This window comes from Ictalurus punctatus, chromosome 26 (genome assembly GCF_001660625.3).
Source record: "Ictalurus punctatus breed USDA103 chromosome 26, Coco_2.0, whole genome shotgun sequence".
Classification (NCBI taxonomy): domain Eukaryota; kingdom Metazoa; phylum Chordata; class Actinopteri; order Siluriformes; family Ictaluridae; genus Ictalurus; species Ictalurus punctatus.
Genome location: NC_030441.2, coordinates 20,616,866 through 20,634,703, shown reverse-complemented (window position 1 = coordinate 20,634,703; position 17,838 = coordinate 20,616,866). Strand labels below are relative to the sequence as shown.

Below are 17,838 nucleotides of genomic sequence, written 5' to 3'. Positions count from 1 at the left end.
TAATGTCAGAATTGTATCACTGAAATGCACAAACAACCTCCTATTTCCTGCAGTGCTAAAGAGTCCAGTGTTCAGTACTGCTGACCTGATTTAACTTGTTCAGAATGACAGTCTGGAGGCTGGTGTCCACCACTTTCTCAGTGATGGCTGCCAGGTTGTCCTGCAGGACAGCGACGTCCAGATACAGATCGAACTGGGTGGAGTTAAAGCCGAAGGGAAATGACGCATCTGCAATTGTTGCTGCTGTGATGTTGCTCACTGTTAGACGGAACAAAGTTGATCACTGAAGGACAGAATCTAAAAACCTATCCCTGTATCTCAGTGTTTCACACTGTAAAGTACTGTTACCTGTAGCGCTTTCTGAGTTGCATTCTGTAAAGAATGTCCTTATCTTCCACATAGGGATCTTCTGCTCCCTCAGGACTGAAAGGAACTTCCTCTTCACATTCTTCAACAATGCACACACACACACACACAGACGACATTAAATTAGTCCAAAAAGTCTAACATTTGGTCGGTAAATCAATCACAAACACAAATTAAAACCGAACAGGTTTACATACAAAGTTAAGTGCGTTGCAGAGGTCTGATTTGAAATAGACAGCCAGGATGCCAAGTTGCTCCACGGTCTGCTCATTCCATGTGGAGGGATTACTGATTACAAAAACAATGCCTATGAGATCTTATTCATATCTAACACAACTATAAACACAAATCATTTCATTTGGGATATGCCATTTTAACACCAAGTCTAACGTTTTAGTAAAATTTTATTGCAGTCAAGACAGATAAAAACAATTCTACAACTCTACCGAATTAAAGGTATGCAATAATCTGCATGAATCTCTGTCTTACCCGTACGCGGTGTTCCCACTGAGGAGCCGTGACTGTACAGCGGAAATCTGAGAATCAGATAGATCTCCACAGTTCTTGAGTTTCTCCAAAATGAGAGGGTCAGAATTTTGGATGTAGGAGGAGTCCAGTGTGCAGGCCATATTCCCTAGAACCTCCACCTGATCCCTGGTCAGACTCACGCCAGATATACCCTACAAAGTCACAAACCATGAAGGAGAGTCACAATAAAATACAGAAACTGTAAGAACAGTGGTTCTTGTGAGGATTCCCATGTTTAGAGCCAAGATCTCTGATTGTCTTGTGTTTGAACCTGAACATGTTTGCTATGGTGAATTATCTTGATCTTGAGGCCTTTTCTTTCCACAAATCCCAACAAAGCCCAATCTGACCGCTGCAACTGATCCAGAATGCAACTGCCAGAGTTGTTTGCAACCTTTCCAGATTCTCCCAGACCACCCCACTGCTGCGTTCCCTCCCCTGACTTCCCATAGCTACTGTATCAGATTTAAAACACAAATCTAAAATGGACGTGCACCTGAAAACACTTATCATAGCCAACTTCAAACAAATACCTCAAGACCCAACTCTTCACCAAGCCGCGGTATTAAAACTTCCTTTAAAAAATTACTCATCTTGTTCCTTTTCTTAACTGTGTACTAACTACCAACATGGTTAATTCAATGGTATTCTTACTTCCTGTTCGTATACCAAGTGAATTAGCATGAGTATATGTTTTTGGTAGAGCACAACACATTTAAGTCACTCTGCAGAAGGGAATCTGTTAAATGCCGAAAATGTATATTTCTACATTGGAATTTCATGAGACAAACTGATTGTAAGATTGGGTGACGTGTTTTCCATAATATTTAAGTGTTAATAATGAGTGTGCTGCTCTATGAACATGTTGGTGTGTATGTTTTACCAAGCAGTCCTTTGCATCGTTGAACAGGATGGTCTTTTTGTCAAGCGCAGGGGAAAGAACAGAGAAATCTGCTCTGCCCAGGGCACTGAAATATGACTGGCAGTTCACCTTCTGTATCTTCTCATAGCTACAACACACACACACACACACACACACACACACACACACACACACACACACACACACATTGCAGATAACATGTGACACATATTCTTAATCTCAGATACTTGAATCCTTCAAGTGGGAATGCAGGGGAAGTGTGCCTTATTTTTTGTATACAGTACATTGTGTATGTGAACGAATGTGCCAGAGTCGTATCTCCCTGCAGTTCTCACCTGGTCTCCCACTAAAGCTAAGCAGAACTGAGCCTGACCAGTACCTGGATGGGACACCTCCTGGGGTAAACTAAAGTTGCTGCTGGAAGTGGTATTAGTGAGGCCAGCAGGTCATGCTCACCCTGTGGTCTGTGTGGGGCCTAATGCCCCAGTATAGTGACAGGGATACTATAGTGTAAAAACAGCACAGTCCTTCTGATCAGACGTTAAACAGAGGTCTCGACTCTCTGTGGACATTAAAAATCCCAGGACACTTATAGTAAAAGAGTAGGGTTATGACCCAGGGGTCCTGGACAAATTCTATCATGGCCCCCTAATTGGCCCCATATCTTGCCCACTAATAGCTGGTGAGTGGTGGGCGTTCTGGTGCACTATGGCTGCCGTCACATCATCCAGGTGGATGCTACACACTGGTGGTGGTTGACATATCCCCCATAGTATGTAAAGCGCTATATAAATGTAACTAACTAAACTAAATTACACACCTGTAGTACAGAAGCATATCAGAGGGGACGTCGATAAAGTCAACAAATGGATCGTCTTTCACATAGTTGTACATGCAGGTCAGCTGAAACACAGAACACACTGTGATTGTGTAGCAGTAAAAGTTTGGGTCTACTTGCTGCCTCTGTTATAGACTGTGTGTGGAATGTGAATGAATATCAAAGTGTATGTACCTGAGCCTCTTTCAGGAGGACCTTGTCTCTGCCTGCACGTGGTCTACAGGCTTTCACTAGACCTTTGTTTTTTTGCTGTGGGAGAGTCTGAACTGAGCTGCAGGAGAATCCCTGCAGTACTGATGCTGACAGACTGTGGGGAGAAACATACACACAGTCGCACACAGTCATACACACACTGTTGAACCAAAACACAACATCTTTTTGAACTCTGGCAGAATCTTGTGCATTATCTGGATTCATCACCCATTGGTTATTCACACTGGGTATGTAAGCTATTCAGGCTGTATGTGTATGTGTGTGTGTGTGTGTGTGTGTGTGTGTGTGTGTGTGTGTGTGTGTGTGTGTCTGTGCGCATGCATGTGAAGTATTTTTGGTGTGTTTTTCTAACTCACTCTTCTGGATTATCACTGGCACTGGCCACTGCACCAAACAACACCATAGCCTGGTAAAGATCAAACACGGAATTTAACACATTTGGATGTGTTTTACACCCTGACATCCAAACTAGACAGGAATTCAGACATCTGTATGTGCTGCCATTACAGTCAAGCCATGTTACTATATTTCTTCATTATAACAAAGTAATTTACATTTCTCTGATGATGTGGGTCTGTTCAATTACCTGTTCATGACTCCAGCTCTTGTTATTGATGAGGGAAATGTCAACAGAGCTCAGTGATGTCAGTAGAACAAGTGGAATATACATCACCAGTGCATCCGGAACATTCTGTATCACTTCGGTTTGGTCTACAGAGATTACCTGGAAGAAAGGGTGGGAGCAGGCTTTCAACTTTTCCAGATTAAACAAACTACATTCTGAACAAAGGATTGATTTTAAATTAATCAAATCTATATCTGAGTAATGTGTGTGTGTGTGTGTGTGCGTGTGTGTGTGTGTGTGTGTGTGTGTGTGTGTGTGTGTAAGAGAGAGAATACCTTCTGGACAAATGTCTGTTGCAGAATAACTGGTGCTGACAGAATGTTATTGATGAATGTTGGATTCTGCGATAAGGAGAGAAGCTGAGAAGATGGGATGTTGGAGATGGTTGTAGAGGGAACGCCACCGATGAGTGTTCCCAGGGACACCAGAGAGGAGGCACTGCTGATCTGTGAGGCAAAACAATCAGATCCTCAACTTTTAAAAAAGAAAAAAATATGAATCTGCTGTTTTGGATCTGAATACAATAAGGGAGTATTTCAGTGACAGCACTTTTGTCTATACAGTGTAGTTGGTAAATATTTGAATTGTAATACAGTTCTGTTCTTTACAGGGGGACGTTGTGAAATTGCTCTAAATAGACATGGTCTCGCTTCCAGTATCGTAGACCGACATTCCTGACACAGAGTGCAGTGTACACTCACATTAAAGCCTGCACTAATGATGCTCTGGATGAGAGCGTTCATTTGGCCCTGATCCCAGCCACTGATGTTACCGAGTGTAGACAGAGCACTGTTTATCACATCGGAGGGGGCGGAGCTTATCTGGCCCACAGTCAGGCCCACACATTGGCTGCCCAAAGATTGGATGGTGGATGCAGATACATTGGGGAACTTTGCTACCAGCACCGCTGTGACCTGAAAGGAGAAGAGGTTTGTAGGTAATCGTCACTTCTACAGAATAACTGATTGCTGAACAGACATTGGTTTTATTGACTGATCACCTCCGGATTAATTTCTCTGCAGAAGTTGTTGATGCTCGCCAGGATGGTCTTGACGTCTGCATCTCCAAGATGAACAAACACGGAGGAAGGAGTTTGACACAGCAGCTCAGCTGGCAAACTATAAGAACACAAACAACCTTTTTAAAATGCGTAGAAAGATATTTATACTTGTATGTGGTCTGTTATCTGAGAGGGTTGAATTTACAAGGCTAGATGAATAAATGGAATAAGTAGTTGTTAGTGTGTAGAGTTCAGCGTAGAGTGTTACCCGAGTGGGCTGAATTCAGGATTCTGGATGTATAACGCTGTTGTATAGTACTCGAGGACACTAGCTGAAATTCCTGAGTTGTTGAACAGCTGAAGATTTTCTGAGTTCTCCAGGAACACACTTATCTAAAGGACACAATAAAACACACATATTAATACATCACTAAGGGTGTGTGTCGTGTTATGTAGATAACGGATATATGACCAAAAATAATCATTCGTGTAAATGTTTCAGTGACTAAAATAGATGACTGTAGGTATGTCTGCTTGTTTGTTTGTGTGTGTGTGTGAGTGTGTGTGTGTGTGTGTGTGTGTGTGTGTGTGCCTGTATGTTACCATGCTTCCTGATAGGAATGTTTGCAGATCAACGAGGTTGATGAAAGTGATGAAGAATCCGATGTTGTCAACAAACCAGGCACTGGAGTTCAGAAGAGGATCTGAGGAGTTATAGCAGCGGGGGCTGCCATCTGCAGGATACGCATACAGATATTTATGTTGAGACACACATACTGAGCACACACAACTATAGGAAATGAATGGGCAGTACTATTCAGCAAAGAGAGATAGAGAAAGGAGAGTTATGTAGCTATTCTTACCGCTGCTGTTCAGATACACTTTCATAGAGCTGTACACATCAGCCGGGGTGAAATCAGTCGCGGAAAAGTTGTAGTTGTCCCCCAGGACAGACACCCTGCTCACAAACATATATAGAGGTGATTTTACTACAGATTCTCAGGTTTTTATCCAACAGAGAGGGGGCAGTGTTTGTGCCGAGAGCCCTGTGTAATGGTACATCCAGCAAAGACTCACAGTTTCCTGTATGACAGACAGGAGGCGCCACTGAGTTCGGCAGCACTGATGAGCTGAGAACTGAGGTAGGGCAGGTAGTGAACCAGGGTGACATTAAACCACTGTTCTACATCAGCCTGAGATGAGGCACTGAGAGCTCGAGGCCACACACACTCCAACGTGTGGCTGGCCAGAGCTGAGGACAAAACAGGCTCCTGTAGAGAGAAACAGGGATTACTCTAGGAGCTAATCCTGATATAATAAAGGCAAGTAATCCACATGGACTAAAAGGGTAGGTGAAATGAAGACAGGTGTACCATCTCCAGGAACTGATCGGTTCTATTGTAGCTGTTGAGGAGTGTGCAGAGCTCTGAACCATTAACGACTGTGTTCGGCCTGTTCAGAAACTCGCTGAGTTCTTCAGGAGAGATGGAGTCCAAAAGCTAGTGGACACAGAGGAGAGACAACACATCCGTTACAGAAGGAGATGTGGACAGCTCATTGGCTGCCACTTATACTATTAATGAGCGATTCACTGACACAATCAGCAGAAATACCTCTTCCTGTCGGTCAGGTGGGATCAGAGACAGGAAATCCTTCAGGTCGGGGAATCCAAAACTGAGGAACAGCCCTTTCAGGAACATGTAGAAGCTTCCGCTGTCATAGCAGCTCAGGCCTGTGAGGCAATATAGGACACTAATGAGAAAAGTCTGTGGTGAATTCAGATTGACGATCTCAAACCAGTGAATGTGGGTCACTACTGACTTAGCCCAAATTACAAATACACAAGCAAGAGCAGTCCTACTTTAAACACACACACACGTGCACGCACACACACACACACACACACACACACACACACACACACACACACACACACACACACACACCTTGGCTGGACTGGTACTTGAGATAGTCTTGTGTGTAATTGAAGACAATGTTGGACTGTGCTGCAGAGAGGTCACTGTACACATGATCAAGTCCTTTCACTCTGTAAACACAACAACATAGAAGTAAACGAGTTAAAAATCAAAGAACGTAAAGAATAGATCTGTGCATTCATGTTAACTGGGAGCTCACATCTCTCTGTAGGAGTCACAGCTGATGTTCATGGGGATGATGGACAGGGTGTTTGGACCAATCCCAGGAAGGAAGAAGGAAAGGTAAGTCTGGAACCACAGGGCAAAGTCATCTGGGCTGAAACTTTGGAAGTGAGGCACCAGATACAAGAGCGTCATGTTCAGAATGGCGTCTGATATTGTTGGAGGAATGCTGGTCAAGTTCATCTGCAAACACACGGCAGCATGGATTAACAGTCTTGACACACTTGGTCTTCATCAAATAGTATGCATAGAATCAGTGTGTATTATTTCGAAGGAAAATGTGCCCTGGTTTGTAGACTACAGAAATCCTTACTTGTATTGCAGTCTGATTGAAGGCTGTGAAAAAGCCGCCAAGTTGATTCAGATCTAAAGATGTGATCACACTGCTAAACACCTCTCTAAACACAGAGTCATTTCCCAACACTCCTGAATCCGGCTGCAAGATGAACTGTGCCTTCTGCTCACTGGACAGTAAGCCTAACACTGCAACCTGCAGGACAAAACAGGCATATCACACATTCTGTTCACACCAGGTCCACAAGGAAAACAAAGAGACAGTGGTACAGCAGCTGCCTGCTCTCTCCAACAAAATCCAGAGACCAGCTTTAACTACTACAGTAAAACCCACAAGACACATAAAGTTGGTTACTCACGCTAGAGAAGTTTGCATTTAGAATTTTCAGCTCTTCCAAAGACGCATAATTGGAGAAATCGCCAAGGTTCTTTTCGAGCCAGTTAATGCTGCTAGAAGTGTTGGAAACACAGCCAGGGTCTAAAAAGATCAGAGAACATGAGTTAAATTAATCAGAACATTCTTAAGTGGCTCTTGGTTTATTTCATCTAGGCAATGCGTTGTCTTGTTTTGAACAGACTAAAACAAGTCTAAGACGACCAGGTTTCTGTATTAGAACAATTAAAACTGGCCTATGTACCTGGCAGCTCCCTTCTTGACAGGAAGGGAAAGATGAAGGAAGTAAAGACAAACTGCTTCTGTTCCTCTGTCATGAGTGATTCTTGACTACTGAGAGCTTCCACCCTATTTTGAATGAGAACAGATCAGATTTTGTCAGGAATGACTTCATGTCTTCATGTCTTAAATAACGCTTGTGGAGTTCTGAAATTCCATTGTCCATACTTACACAATTTGGTAGCTCTCACAGCTGAAGGTTTTGGAACTGAGGCTGGACAAAAAGTCTCTGGAAACTGATGACAAAAATGGTCTGAGTCTCATCTGGAACCACTGTGTGATGAAAGTGGCATTCATCAGCTGCGCCGTGGTGAAGTTCTTGATTATCACCTCCCCGATGGCATCAAGTAGTTTTGGGTCAGATTGAACGCTGCTGTGGGTCTACATCAAAGATTACATACTTCAATGCATAATTATGCACAAATGTTTTTTTTTTTCTTTTTTTTTTTTTTTACCAGAGCACCATTCAAATTGTCATACCATGTTTGAAAACTTGTCCAGTGCTTCATCCAAAGGTCCAGCAAAATTCTGGAAGAAAAGCGTCCATGCTTCTTTAGAGTAGTTCACGCTACGTTCCAGTGTGCATGTGAGCAGTGTGACCAGATCATCAGAGGACAGAACAACCTTGAAAGACAAGAAACAGAGGTTTCTTTGGTCAACTCATCTTCTGCGTAACAAGACTGAACCTGAGGAGAGGTGTTTTATTCATAGAGGACTCACTGATGAACACGCATAGTCAGGGATGCTGAAGTTGCACAGTACTGCAGAAACAATTCCAGATGCAAACTCGCTTTCTAGTGGGTAACTGTGGGGGGGGGGAAGAATAATGTTATAATCGACTAAAAACTTTATCTATAAAGTTTACTTCTTTCATTGTGGAAAAATGCTCACATGTCTACACCCTGACAAGGGTTGTGGTTGATGATGCCAAGATTCAGCGTGTTCAGATCAGATTGGTTCTGTTGTGACACCCAGGACTGAACCACTGAGGAGTTCTCAAACAGCTTCAGATCAGCTATGTTTACCCCCATTAGATACCTAACCGTGCTCACATTCAGGATCTGGCACACACAAAAACAGTTTTTATAGAGTTCATCTTCAGTTTTCTTTATTTTACTTTGGATAACTCAAACATCTATTCAGTTCATTTTATGTTTTATACCTGGAGAACAGCAGGGTTCAGACTCATGAATATGGTGATGTCCATGCTGATGTTCAGGGCAGAAAGAGCTTGTATATCCTCTACAGGAGCTCCACCTACACACACACACACACACACACACACACACACACACACATTGTTAATTAATTCCAACTGCTGCTGTTTTAAAACATTTCACCTAGTGTGTGTTTTTAGTGTTTGTGTGTAAGTGGATGATTGTTTTACCCAGGTAAGGACTCATGAGTTGGTAGTATGTTATGGCATTGCTGCGTTGATTGCTGAATGAAGAGTTGGCGATGATGTACAGAGCAGATTTCTGTTCGATGGAACATGAGGACAGATCTGGAGACAGGAGCGCCCTGCATAGAGAAAAAAAAAGTAAACTATGTGAGCACTACTGTACTCAAATTATTCTCAAATCTCTTTATTTTGTTTATCCATGTTGGTGTATGTATGTACATTTGAGTGTGTACTTACTTTAGGCTCTCAGCAGAGATATTTTCCAGTACACTGATGTCTAAAGTACAGATGTTGGCACCAACTACACTTATTTCAGCACTTCCCATAGAGCGATTATCCATGCTCAGATACCTCATAATCACTGCTTTACTCTAGAAAATACACAGACATTATTGTTGTAGCAATCACATCAGTGTCTGAGCATTAACCATGTTCAACTAAGGATTTTTATGTATTAGTGGTTTAAAGGAGTTATGAAATTGTTTAAGTTTTAGATAAGGACCAGACCTGAAGCTCCAGCTTCATCCTAAATACCTTTGTATACATTTCCTCTCTATTTTCTCATATAGTGATGATGTTTTCTGCATCACACTGTTTCAAACTTACTGTACAAAATGTAAACACTTCCCTTCATACTACAATTTTTCCCACACTCTCTGACTCTCGCTCTCTGAAGGATCGCCGAGGCGCTCTCGCTCCCTCTCACTGAGTGATCACAAATGCTCTCTCTGTTTCTCCCTTTCTTTGAAGGATTGCAGATACTCTTTCTCCCTTTCACTTAAGAACAGATGCTCTTTCTCTCTCCCCATCTCTATCTCTCTCTCTCGCTCTCTCTGAAGAATCACAGATGCTCTTAATTTCTCTCACCCTGTCTCTCCAAGAGGACATGAGAAGATATTCTTAATTCGCAAGTTGGTAGACAGAAATTACAGTACCCACAGTAATAATCAATGCCAAAGTACTTCTTAGCTCTCAAACCCCCCCACACACACACACACACACACCTCCATTACCTTTTCTGGTTCCCACTGTCCATCCTTTGAGTCCATCAAAGAGGACAGCGTGTCAATTATAGTAATGTTCCAGTTGCTAATGTCATCAATACTGGCCACACGAGAAGTGGAACCCAGTAGCTGCAGCACACCATCATTAAGGCCCGATGTGTAAATCTACATTTGCACACAAAATCAACAATTCAGTATATACCACCTCACACTCACTGTCCAAAATGTTGTGTGGGTAAATCCACCATACACACAAAGACAGGCTTTAAACTCAAAACCCAAAAACCAACCCCGTTTGACAGGGGTTCATTTTGAAAACATACACCATGCAAGTATCATATTTAAACCGACACTGTCAGTAATGTCAGAATTGTATCACTGAAATGCACAAACAACCTCCTATTTCCTGCAGTGCTAAAGAGTCCAGTGTTCAGTACTGCTGACCTGATTTAACTTGTTCAGAATGACAGTCTGGAGGCTGGTGTCCACCACTTTCTCAGTGATGGCTGCCAGGTTGTCCTGCAGGACAGCGACGTCCAGATACAGATCGAACTGGGTGGAGTTAAAGCCGAAGGGAAATGACGCATCTGCAATTGTTGCTGCTGTGATGTTGCTCACTGTTAGACGGAACAAAGTTGATCACTGAAGGACAGAATCTAAAAACCTATCCCTGTATCTCAGTGTTTCACACTGTAAAGTACTGTTACCTGTAGCGCTTTCTGAGTTGCATTCTGTAAAGAATGTCCTTATCTTCCACATAGGGATCTTCTGCTCCCTCAGGACTGAAAGGAACTTCCTCTTCACATTCTTCAACAATGCACACACACACACACACAGACGACATTAAATTAGTCCAAAAAGTCTAACATTTGGTCGGTAAATCAATCACAAACACAAATTAAAACCGAACAGGTTTACATACAAAGTTAAGTGCGTTGCAGAGGTCTGATTTGAAATAGACAGCCAGGATGCCAAGTTGCTCCACGGTCTGCTCATTCCATGTGGAGGGATTACTGATTACAAAAACAATGCCTATGAGATCTTATTCATATCTAACACAACTATAAACACAAATCATTTCATTTGGGATATGCCATTTTAACACCAAGTCTAACGTTTTAGTAAAATTTTATTGCAGTCAAGACAGATAAAAACAATTCTACAACTCTACCGAATTAAAGGTATGCAATAATCTGCATGAATCTCTGTCTTACCCGTACGCGGTGTTCCCACTGAGGAGCCGTGACTGTACAGCGGAAATCTGAGAATCAGATAGATCTCCACAGTTCTTGAGTTTCTCCAAAATGAGAGGGTCAGAATTTTGGATGTAGGAGGAGTCCAGTGTGCAGGCCATATTCCCTAGAACCTCCACCTGATCCCTGGTCAGACTCACGCCAGATATACCCTACAAAGTCACAAACCATGAAGGAGAGTCACAATAAAATACAGAAACTGTAAGAACAGTGGTTCTTGTGAGGATTCCCATGTTTAGAGCCAAGATCTCTGATTGTCTTGTGTTTGAACCTGAACATGTTTGCTATGGTGAATTATCTTGATCTTGAGGCCTTTTCTTTCCACAAATCCCAACAAAGCCCAATCTGACCGCTGCAACTGATCCAGAATGCAACTGCCAGAGTTGTTTGCAACCTTTCCAGATTCTCCCAGACCACCCCACTGCTGCGTTCCCTCCCCTGACTTCCCATAGCTACTGTATCAGATTTAAAACACAAATCTAAAATGGACGTGCACCTGAAAACACTTATCATAGCCAACTTCAAACAAATACCTCAAGACCCAACTCTTCACCAAGCCGCGGTATTAAAACTTCCTTTAAAAAATTACTCATCTTGTTCCTTTTCTTAACTGTGTACTAACTACCAACATGGTTAATTCAATGGTATTCTTACTTCCTGTTCGTATACCAAGTGAATTAGCATGAGTATATGTTTTTGGTAGAGCACAACACATTTAAGTCACTCTGCAGAAGGGAATCTGTTAAATGCCGAAAATGTATATTTCTACATTGGAATTTCATGAGACAAACTGATTGTAAGATTGGGTGACGTGTTTTCCATAATATTTAAGTGTTAATAATGAGTGTGCTGCTCTATGAACATGTTGGTGTGTATGTTTTACCAAGCAGTCCTTTGCATCGTTGAACAGGATGGTCTTTTTGTCAAGCGCAGGGGAAAGAACAGAGAAATCTGCTCTGCCCAGGGCACTGAAATATGACTGGCAGTTCACCTTCTGTATCTTCTCATAGCTACAACACACACACACACACACACACACACACACACACACACACACACACATTGCAGATAACATGTGACACATATTCTTAATCTCAGATACTTGAATCCTTCAAGTGGGAATGCAGGGGAAGTGTGCCTTATTTTTTGTATACAGTACATTGTGTATGTGAACGAATGTGCCAGAGTCGTATCTCCCTGCAGTTCTCACCTGGTCTCCCACTAAAGCTAAGCAGAACTGAGCCTGACCAGTACCTGGATGGGACACCTCCTGGGGTAAACTAAAGTTGCTGCTGGAAGTGGTATTAGTGAGGCCAGCAGGTCATGCTCACCCTGTGGTCTGTGTGGGGCCTAATGCCCCAGTATAGTGACAGGGATACTATAGTGTAAAAACAGCACAGTCCTTCTGATCAGACGTTAAACAGAGGTCTCGACTCTCTGTGGACATTAAAAATCCCAGGACACTTATAGTAAAAGAGTAGGGTTATGACCCAGGGGTCCTGGACAAATTCTATCATGGCCCCCTAATTGGCCCCATATCTTGCCCACTAATAGCTGGTGAGTGGTGGGCGTTCTGGTGCACTATGGCTGCCGTCACATCATCCAGGTGGATGCTACACACTGGTGGTGGTTGACATATCCCCCATAGTATGTAAAGCGCTATATAAATGTAACTAACTAAACTAAATTACACACCTGTAGTACAGAAGCATATCAGAGGGGACGTCGATAAAGTCAACAAATGGATCGTCTTTCACATAGTTGTACATGCAGGTCAGCTGAAACACAGAACACACTGTGATTGTGTAGCAGTAAAAGTTTGGGTCTACTTGCTGCCTCTGTTATAGACTGTGTGTGGAATGTGAATGAATATCAAAGTGTATGTACCTGAGCCTCTTTCAGGAGGACCTTGTCTCTGCCTGCACGTGGTCTACAGGCTTTCACTAGACCTTTGTTTTTTTGCTGTGGGAGAGTCTGAACTGAGCTGCAGGAGAATCCCTGCAGTACTGATGCTGACAGACTGTGGGGAGAAACATACACACAGTCACACACAGTCATACACACACTGTTGAACCAAAACACAACATCTTTTTGAACTCTGGCAGAATCTTGTGCATTATCTGGATTCATCACCCATTGGTTATTCACACTGGGTATGTAAGCTATTCAGGCTGTATGTGTATGTGTGTGTGTGTGTGTGTGTGTGTGTGTGTGTGTGTGTGTGTGTGTGTGTGTGTGTGTGTGCGCATGCATGTGAAGTATTTTTGGTGTGTTTTTCTAACTCACTCTTCTGGATTATCACTGGCACTGGCCACTGCACCAAACAACACCATAGCCTGGTAAAGATCAAACACGGAATTTAACACATTTGGATGTGTTTTACACCCTGACATCCAAACTAGACAGGAATTCAGACATCTGTATGTGCTGCCATTACAGTCAAGCCATGTTACTATATTTCTTCATTATAACAAAGTAATTTACATTTCTCTGATGATGTGGGTCTGTTCAATTACCTGTTCATGACTCCAGCTCTTGTTATTGATGAGGGAAATGTCAACAGAGCTCAGTGATGTCAGTAGAACAAGTGGAATATACATCACCAGTGCATCCGGAACATTCTGTATCACTTCGGTTTGGTCTACAGAGATTACCTGGAAGAAAGGGTGGGAGCAGGCTTTCAACTTTTCCAGATTAAACAAACTACATTCTGAACAAAGGATTGATTTTAAATTAATCAAATCTATATCTGAGTAATGTGTGTGTGTGTGTGTGTGTGTGTGTGTGTGTCACTGTGTGTAAGAGAGAGAATACCTTCTGGACAAATGTCTGTTGCAGAATAACTGGTGCTGACAGAATGTTATTGATGAATGTTGGATTCTGCGATAAGGAGAGAAGCTGAGAAGATGGGATGTTGGAGATGGTTGTAGAGGGAACGCCACCGATGAGTGTTCCCAGGGACACCAGAGAGGAGGCACTGCTGATCTGTGAGGCAAAACAATCAGATCCTCAACTTTTAAAAAAGAAAAAAATATGAATCTGCTGTTTTGGATCTGAATACAATAAGGGAGTATTTCAGTGACAGCACTTTTGTCTATACAGTGTAGTTGGTAAATATTTGAATTGTAATACAGTTCTGTTCTTTACAGGGGGACGTTGTGAAATTGCTCTAAATAGACATGGTCTCGCTTCCAGTATCGTAGACCGACATTCCTGACACAGAGTGCAGTGTACACTCACATTAAAGCCTGCACTAATGATGCTCTGGATGAGAGCGTTCATTTGGCCCTGATCCCAGCCACTGATGTTACCGAGTGTAGACAGAGCACTGTTTATCACATCGGAGGGGGCGGAGCTTATCTGGCCCACAGTCAGGCCCACACATTGGCTGCCCAAAGATTGGATGGTGGATGCAGATACATTGGGGAACTTTGCTACCAGCACCGCTGTGACCTGAAAGGAGAAGAGGTTTGTAGGTAATCGTCACTTCTACAGAATAACTGATTGCTGAACAGACATTGGTTTTATTGACTGATCACCTCCGGATTAATTTCTCTGCAGAAGTTGTTGATGCTCGCCAGGATGGTCTTGACGTCTGCATCTCCAAGATGAACAAACACGGAGGAAGGAGTTTGACACAGCAGCTCAGCTGGCAAACTATAAGAACACAAACAACCTTTTTAAAATGCGTAGAAAGATATTTATACTTGTATGTGGTCTGTTATCTGAGAGGGTTGAATTTACAAGGCTAGATGAATAAATGGAATAAGTAGTTGTTAGTGTGTAGAGTTCAGCGTAGAGTGTTACCCGAGTGGGCTGAATTCAGGATTCTGGATGTATAACGCTGTTGTATAGTACTCGAGGACACTAGCTGAAATTCCTGAGTTGTTGAACAGCTGAAGATTTTCTGAGTTCTCCAGGAACACACTTATCTAAAGGACACAATAAAACACACATATTAATACATCACTAAGGGTGTGTGTCGTGTTATGTAGATAACGGATATATGACCAAAAATAATCATTCGTGTAAATGTTTCAGTGACTAAAATAGATGACTGTAGGTATGTCTGCTTGTTTGTTTGTGTGTGTGTGTGAGTGTGTGTGTGTGTGTGTGTGTGTGTGTGTGTGTGCCTGTATGTTACCATGCTTCCTGATAGGAATGTTTGCAGATCAACGAGGTTGATGAAAGTGATGAAGAATCCGATGTTGTCAACAAACCAGGCACTGGAGTTCAGAAGAGGATCTGAGGAGTTATAGCAGCGGGGGCTGCCATCTGCAGGATACGCATACAGATATTTATGTTGAGACACACATACTGAGCACACACAACTATAGGAAATGAATGGGCAGTACTATTCAGCAAAGAGAGATAGAGAAAGGAGAGTTATGTAGCTATTCTTACCGCTGCTGTTCAGATACACTTTCATAGAGCTGTACACATCAGCCGGGGTGAAATCAGTCGCGGAAAAGTTGTAGTTGTCCCCCAGGACAGACACCCTGCTCACAAACATATATAGAGGTGATTTTACTACAGATTCTCAGGTTTTTATCCAACAGAGAGGGGGCAGTGTTTGTGCCGAGAGCCCTGTGTAATGGTACATCCAGCAAAGACTCACAGTTTCCTGTATGTCAGACAGGAGGCGCCACTGAGTTCGGCAGCGCTGATGAGCTGAGAACTGAGGTAGGGCAGGTAGTGAACCAGGGTGACATTAAACCACTGTTCTACATCAGCCTGAGATGAGGCACTGAGAGCTCGAGGCCACACACACTCCAACGTGTGGCTGGCCAGAGCTGAGGACAAAACAGGCTCCTGTAGAGAGAAACAGGGATTACTCTAGGAGCTAATCCTGATATAATAAAGGCAAGTAATCCACATGGACTAAAAGGGTAGGTGAAATGAAGACAGGTGTACCATCTCCAGGAACTGATCGGTTCTATTGTAGCTGTTGAGGAGTGTGCAGAGCTCAGAACCATTAACGACTGTGTTCGGCCTGTTCAGAAACTCGCTGAGTTCTTCAGGAGAGATGGAGTCCAAAAGCTAGTGGACACAGAGGAGAGACAACACATCCGTTACAGAAGGAGATGTGGACAGCTCATTGGCTGCCACTTACACTATTAATGAGCGATTCACTGACACAATCAGCAGAAATACCTCTTCCTGTCGGTCAGGTGGGATCAGAGACAGGAAATCCTTCAGGTCGGGGAATCCAAAACTGAGGAACAGCCCTTTCAGGAACATGTAGAAGCTTCCGCTGTCATAGCAGCTCAGGCCTGTGAGGCAATATAGGACACTAATGAGAAAAGTCTGTGGTGAATTCAGATTGACGATCTCAAACCAGTGAATGTGGGTCACTACTGACTTAGCCCAAATTACAAATACACAAGCAAGAGCAGTCCTACTTTAAACACACACACACGTGCACGCACACACACACACACACACACACACACACACACACACACACACACACACACACACACCTTGGCTGGACTGGTACTTGAGATAGTCTTGTGTGTAATTGAAGACAATGTTGGACTGTGCTGCAGAGAGGTCACTGTACACATGATCAAGTCCTTTCACTCTGTAAACACAACAACATAGAAGTAAACGAGTTAAAAATCAAAGAACGTAAAGAATAGATCTGTGCATTCATGTTAACTGGGAGCTCACATCTCTCTGTAGGAGTCACAGCTGATGTTCATGGGGATGATGGACAGGGTGTTTGGACCAATCCCAGGAAGGAAGAAGGAAAGGTAAGTCTGGAACCACAGGGCAAAGTCATCTGGGCTGAAACTTTGGAAGTGAGGCACCAGATACAAGAGCGTCATGTTCAGAATGGCGTCTGATATTGTTGGAGGAATGCTGGTCAAGTTCATCTGCAAACACACGGCAGCATGGATTAACAGTCTCGACACACTTGGTCTTCATCAAATAGTATGCATAGAATCAGTGTGTATTATTTCGAAGGAAAATGTGCCCTGGTTTGTAGACTACAGAAATCCTTACTTGTATTGCAGTCTGATTGAAGGCTGTGAAAAAGCCGCCAAGTTGATTCAGATCTAAAGATGTGATCACACTGCTAAACACCTCTCTAAACACAGAGTCATTTCCCAACACTCCTGAATCCGGCTGCAAGATGAACTGTGCCTTCTGCTCACTGGACAGTAAGCCTAACACTGCAACCTGCAGGACAAAACAGGCATATCACACATTCTGTTCACACCAGGTCCACAAGGAAAACAAAGAGACAGTGGTACAGCAGCTGCCTGCTCTCTCCAACAAAATCCAGAGACCAGCTTTAACTACTACAGTAAAACCCACAAGACACATAAAGTTGGTTACTCACGCTAGAGAAGTTTGCATTTAGAATTTTCAGCTCTTCCAAAGACGCATAATTGGAGAAATCGCCAAGGTTCTTTTCGAGCCAGTTAATGCTGCTAGAAGTGTTGGAAACACAGCCAGGGTCTAAAAAGATCAGAGAACATGAGTTAAATTAATCAGAACATTCTTAAGTGGCTCTTGGTTTATTTCATCTAGGCAATGCGTTGTCTTGTTTTGAACAGACTAAAACAAGTCTAAGACGACCAGGTTTCTGTA

At 42.9% G+C, this 17,838-nt stretch overlaps 1 protein-coding gene across 2 annotated transcripts in view; it reads right to left on the bottom strand.

Annotated features, from left to right (window-relative positions):
* The window catches only part of LOC108258581 (uncharacterized), an 83,602-nt gene that overhangs the window by 42,176 nt on the left and 23,588 nt on the right, over positions 1-17,838 (bottom strand). The window contains exons 66-118 of one of the 2 annotated variants that reach the window (XM_053676060.1): positions 17,588-17,706; positions 17,248-17,424; positions 16,912-17,117; positions 16,722-16,822; positions 16,393-16,511; positions 16,153-16,278; positions 15,857-16,050; positions 15,643-15,737; positions 15,383-15,513; positions 15,046-15,170; positions 14,778-14,895; positions 14,479-14,691; positions 14,053-14,223; positions 13,755-13,892; positions 13,525-13,574; positions 13,126-13,258; positions 12,934-13,016; positions 12,122-12,248; positions 11,200-11,390; positions 10,908-10,998; positions 10,693-10,792; positions 10,430-10,602; positions 9,995-10,150; positions 9,219-9,352; positions 8,967-9,100; positions 8,742-8,836; positions 8,471-8,640; positions 8,300-8,384; positions 8,060-8,203; positions 7,752-7,960; positions 7,545-7,648; positions 7,266-7,384; positions 6,926-7,102; positions 6,590-6,795; positions 6,400-6,500; positions 6,067-6,185; positions 5,827-5,952; positions 5,531-5,724; positions 5,317-5,411; positions 5,057-5,187; positions 4,722-4,846; positions 4,454-4,571; positions 4,155-4,367; positions 3,729-3,899; positions 3,415-3,552; positions 3,185-3,234; positions 2,790-2,922; positions 2,598-2,680; positions 1,778-1,904; positions 856-1,046; positions 564-654; positions 349-448; positions 86-258 (exon numbers count right to left, since the gene is read on the bottom strand). In XM_053676060.1, the coding sequence (XP_053532035.1) occupies positions 86-258; positions 349-448; positions 564-654; positions 856-1,046; positions 1,778-1,904; positions 2,598-2,680; positions 2,790-2,922; positions 3,185-3,234; positions 3,415-3,552; positions 3,729-3,899; positions 4,155-4,367; positions 4,454-4,571; positions 4,722-4,846; positions 5,057-5,187; positions 5,317-5,411; positions 5,531-5,724; positions 5,827-5,952; positions 6,067-6,185; positions 6,400-6,500; positions 6,590-6,795; positions 6,926-7,102; positions 7,266-7,384; positions 7,545-7,648; positions 7,752-7,960; positions 8,060-8,203; positions 8,300-8,384; positions 8,471-8,640; positions 8,742-8,836; positions 8,967-9,100; positions 9,219-9,352; positions 9,995-10,150; positions 10,430-10,602; positions 10,693-10,792; positions 10,908-10,998; positions 11,200-11,390; positions 12,122-12,248; positions 12,934-13,016; positions 13,126-13,258; positions 13,525-13,574; positions 13,755-13,892; positions 14,053-14,223; positions 14,479-14,691; positions 14,778-14,895; positions 15,046-15,170; positions 15,383-15,513; positions 15,643-15,737; positions 15,857-16,050; positions 16,153-16,278; positions 16,393-16,511; positions 16,722-16,822; positions 16,912-17,117; positions 17,248-17,424; positions 17,588-17,706 (7,193 nt within the window). The remainder of the gene's footprint in view (positions 1-85; positions 259-348; positions 449-563; positions 655-855; positions 1,047-1,777; positions 1,905-2,597; positions 2,681-2,789; positions 2,923-3,184; positions 3,235-3,414; positions 3,553-3,728; positions 3,900-4,154; positions 4,368-4,453; positions 4,572-4,721; positions 4,847-5,056; positions 5,188-5,316; positions 5,412-5,530; positions 5,725-5,826; positions 5,953-6,066; positions 6,186-6,399; positions 6,501-6,589; positions 6,796-6,925; positions 7,103-7,265; positions 7,385-7,544; positions 7,649-7,751; positions 7,961-8,059; positions 8,204-8,299; positions 8,385-8,470; positions 8,641-8,741; positions 8,837-8,966; positions 9,101-9,218; positions 9,353-9,994; positions 10,151-10,429; positions 10,603-10,692; positions 10,793-10,907; positions 10,999-11,199; positions 11,391-12,121; positions 12,249-12,933; positions 13,017-13,125; positions 13,259-13,524; positions 13,575-13,754; positions 13,893-14,052; positions 14,224-14,478; positions 14,692-14,777; positions 14,896-15,045; positions 15,171-15,382; positions 15,514-15,642; positions 15,738-15,856; positions 16,051-16,152; positions 16,279-16,392; positions 16,512-16,721; positions 16,823-16,911; positions 17,118-17,247; positions 17,425-17,587; positions 17,707-17,838) is intronic. The other variant, XM_053676061.1, reaches the window with a different exon arrangement.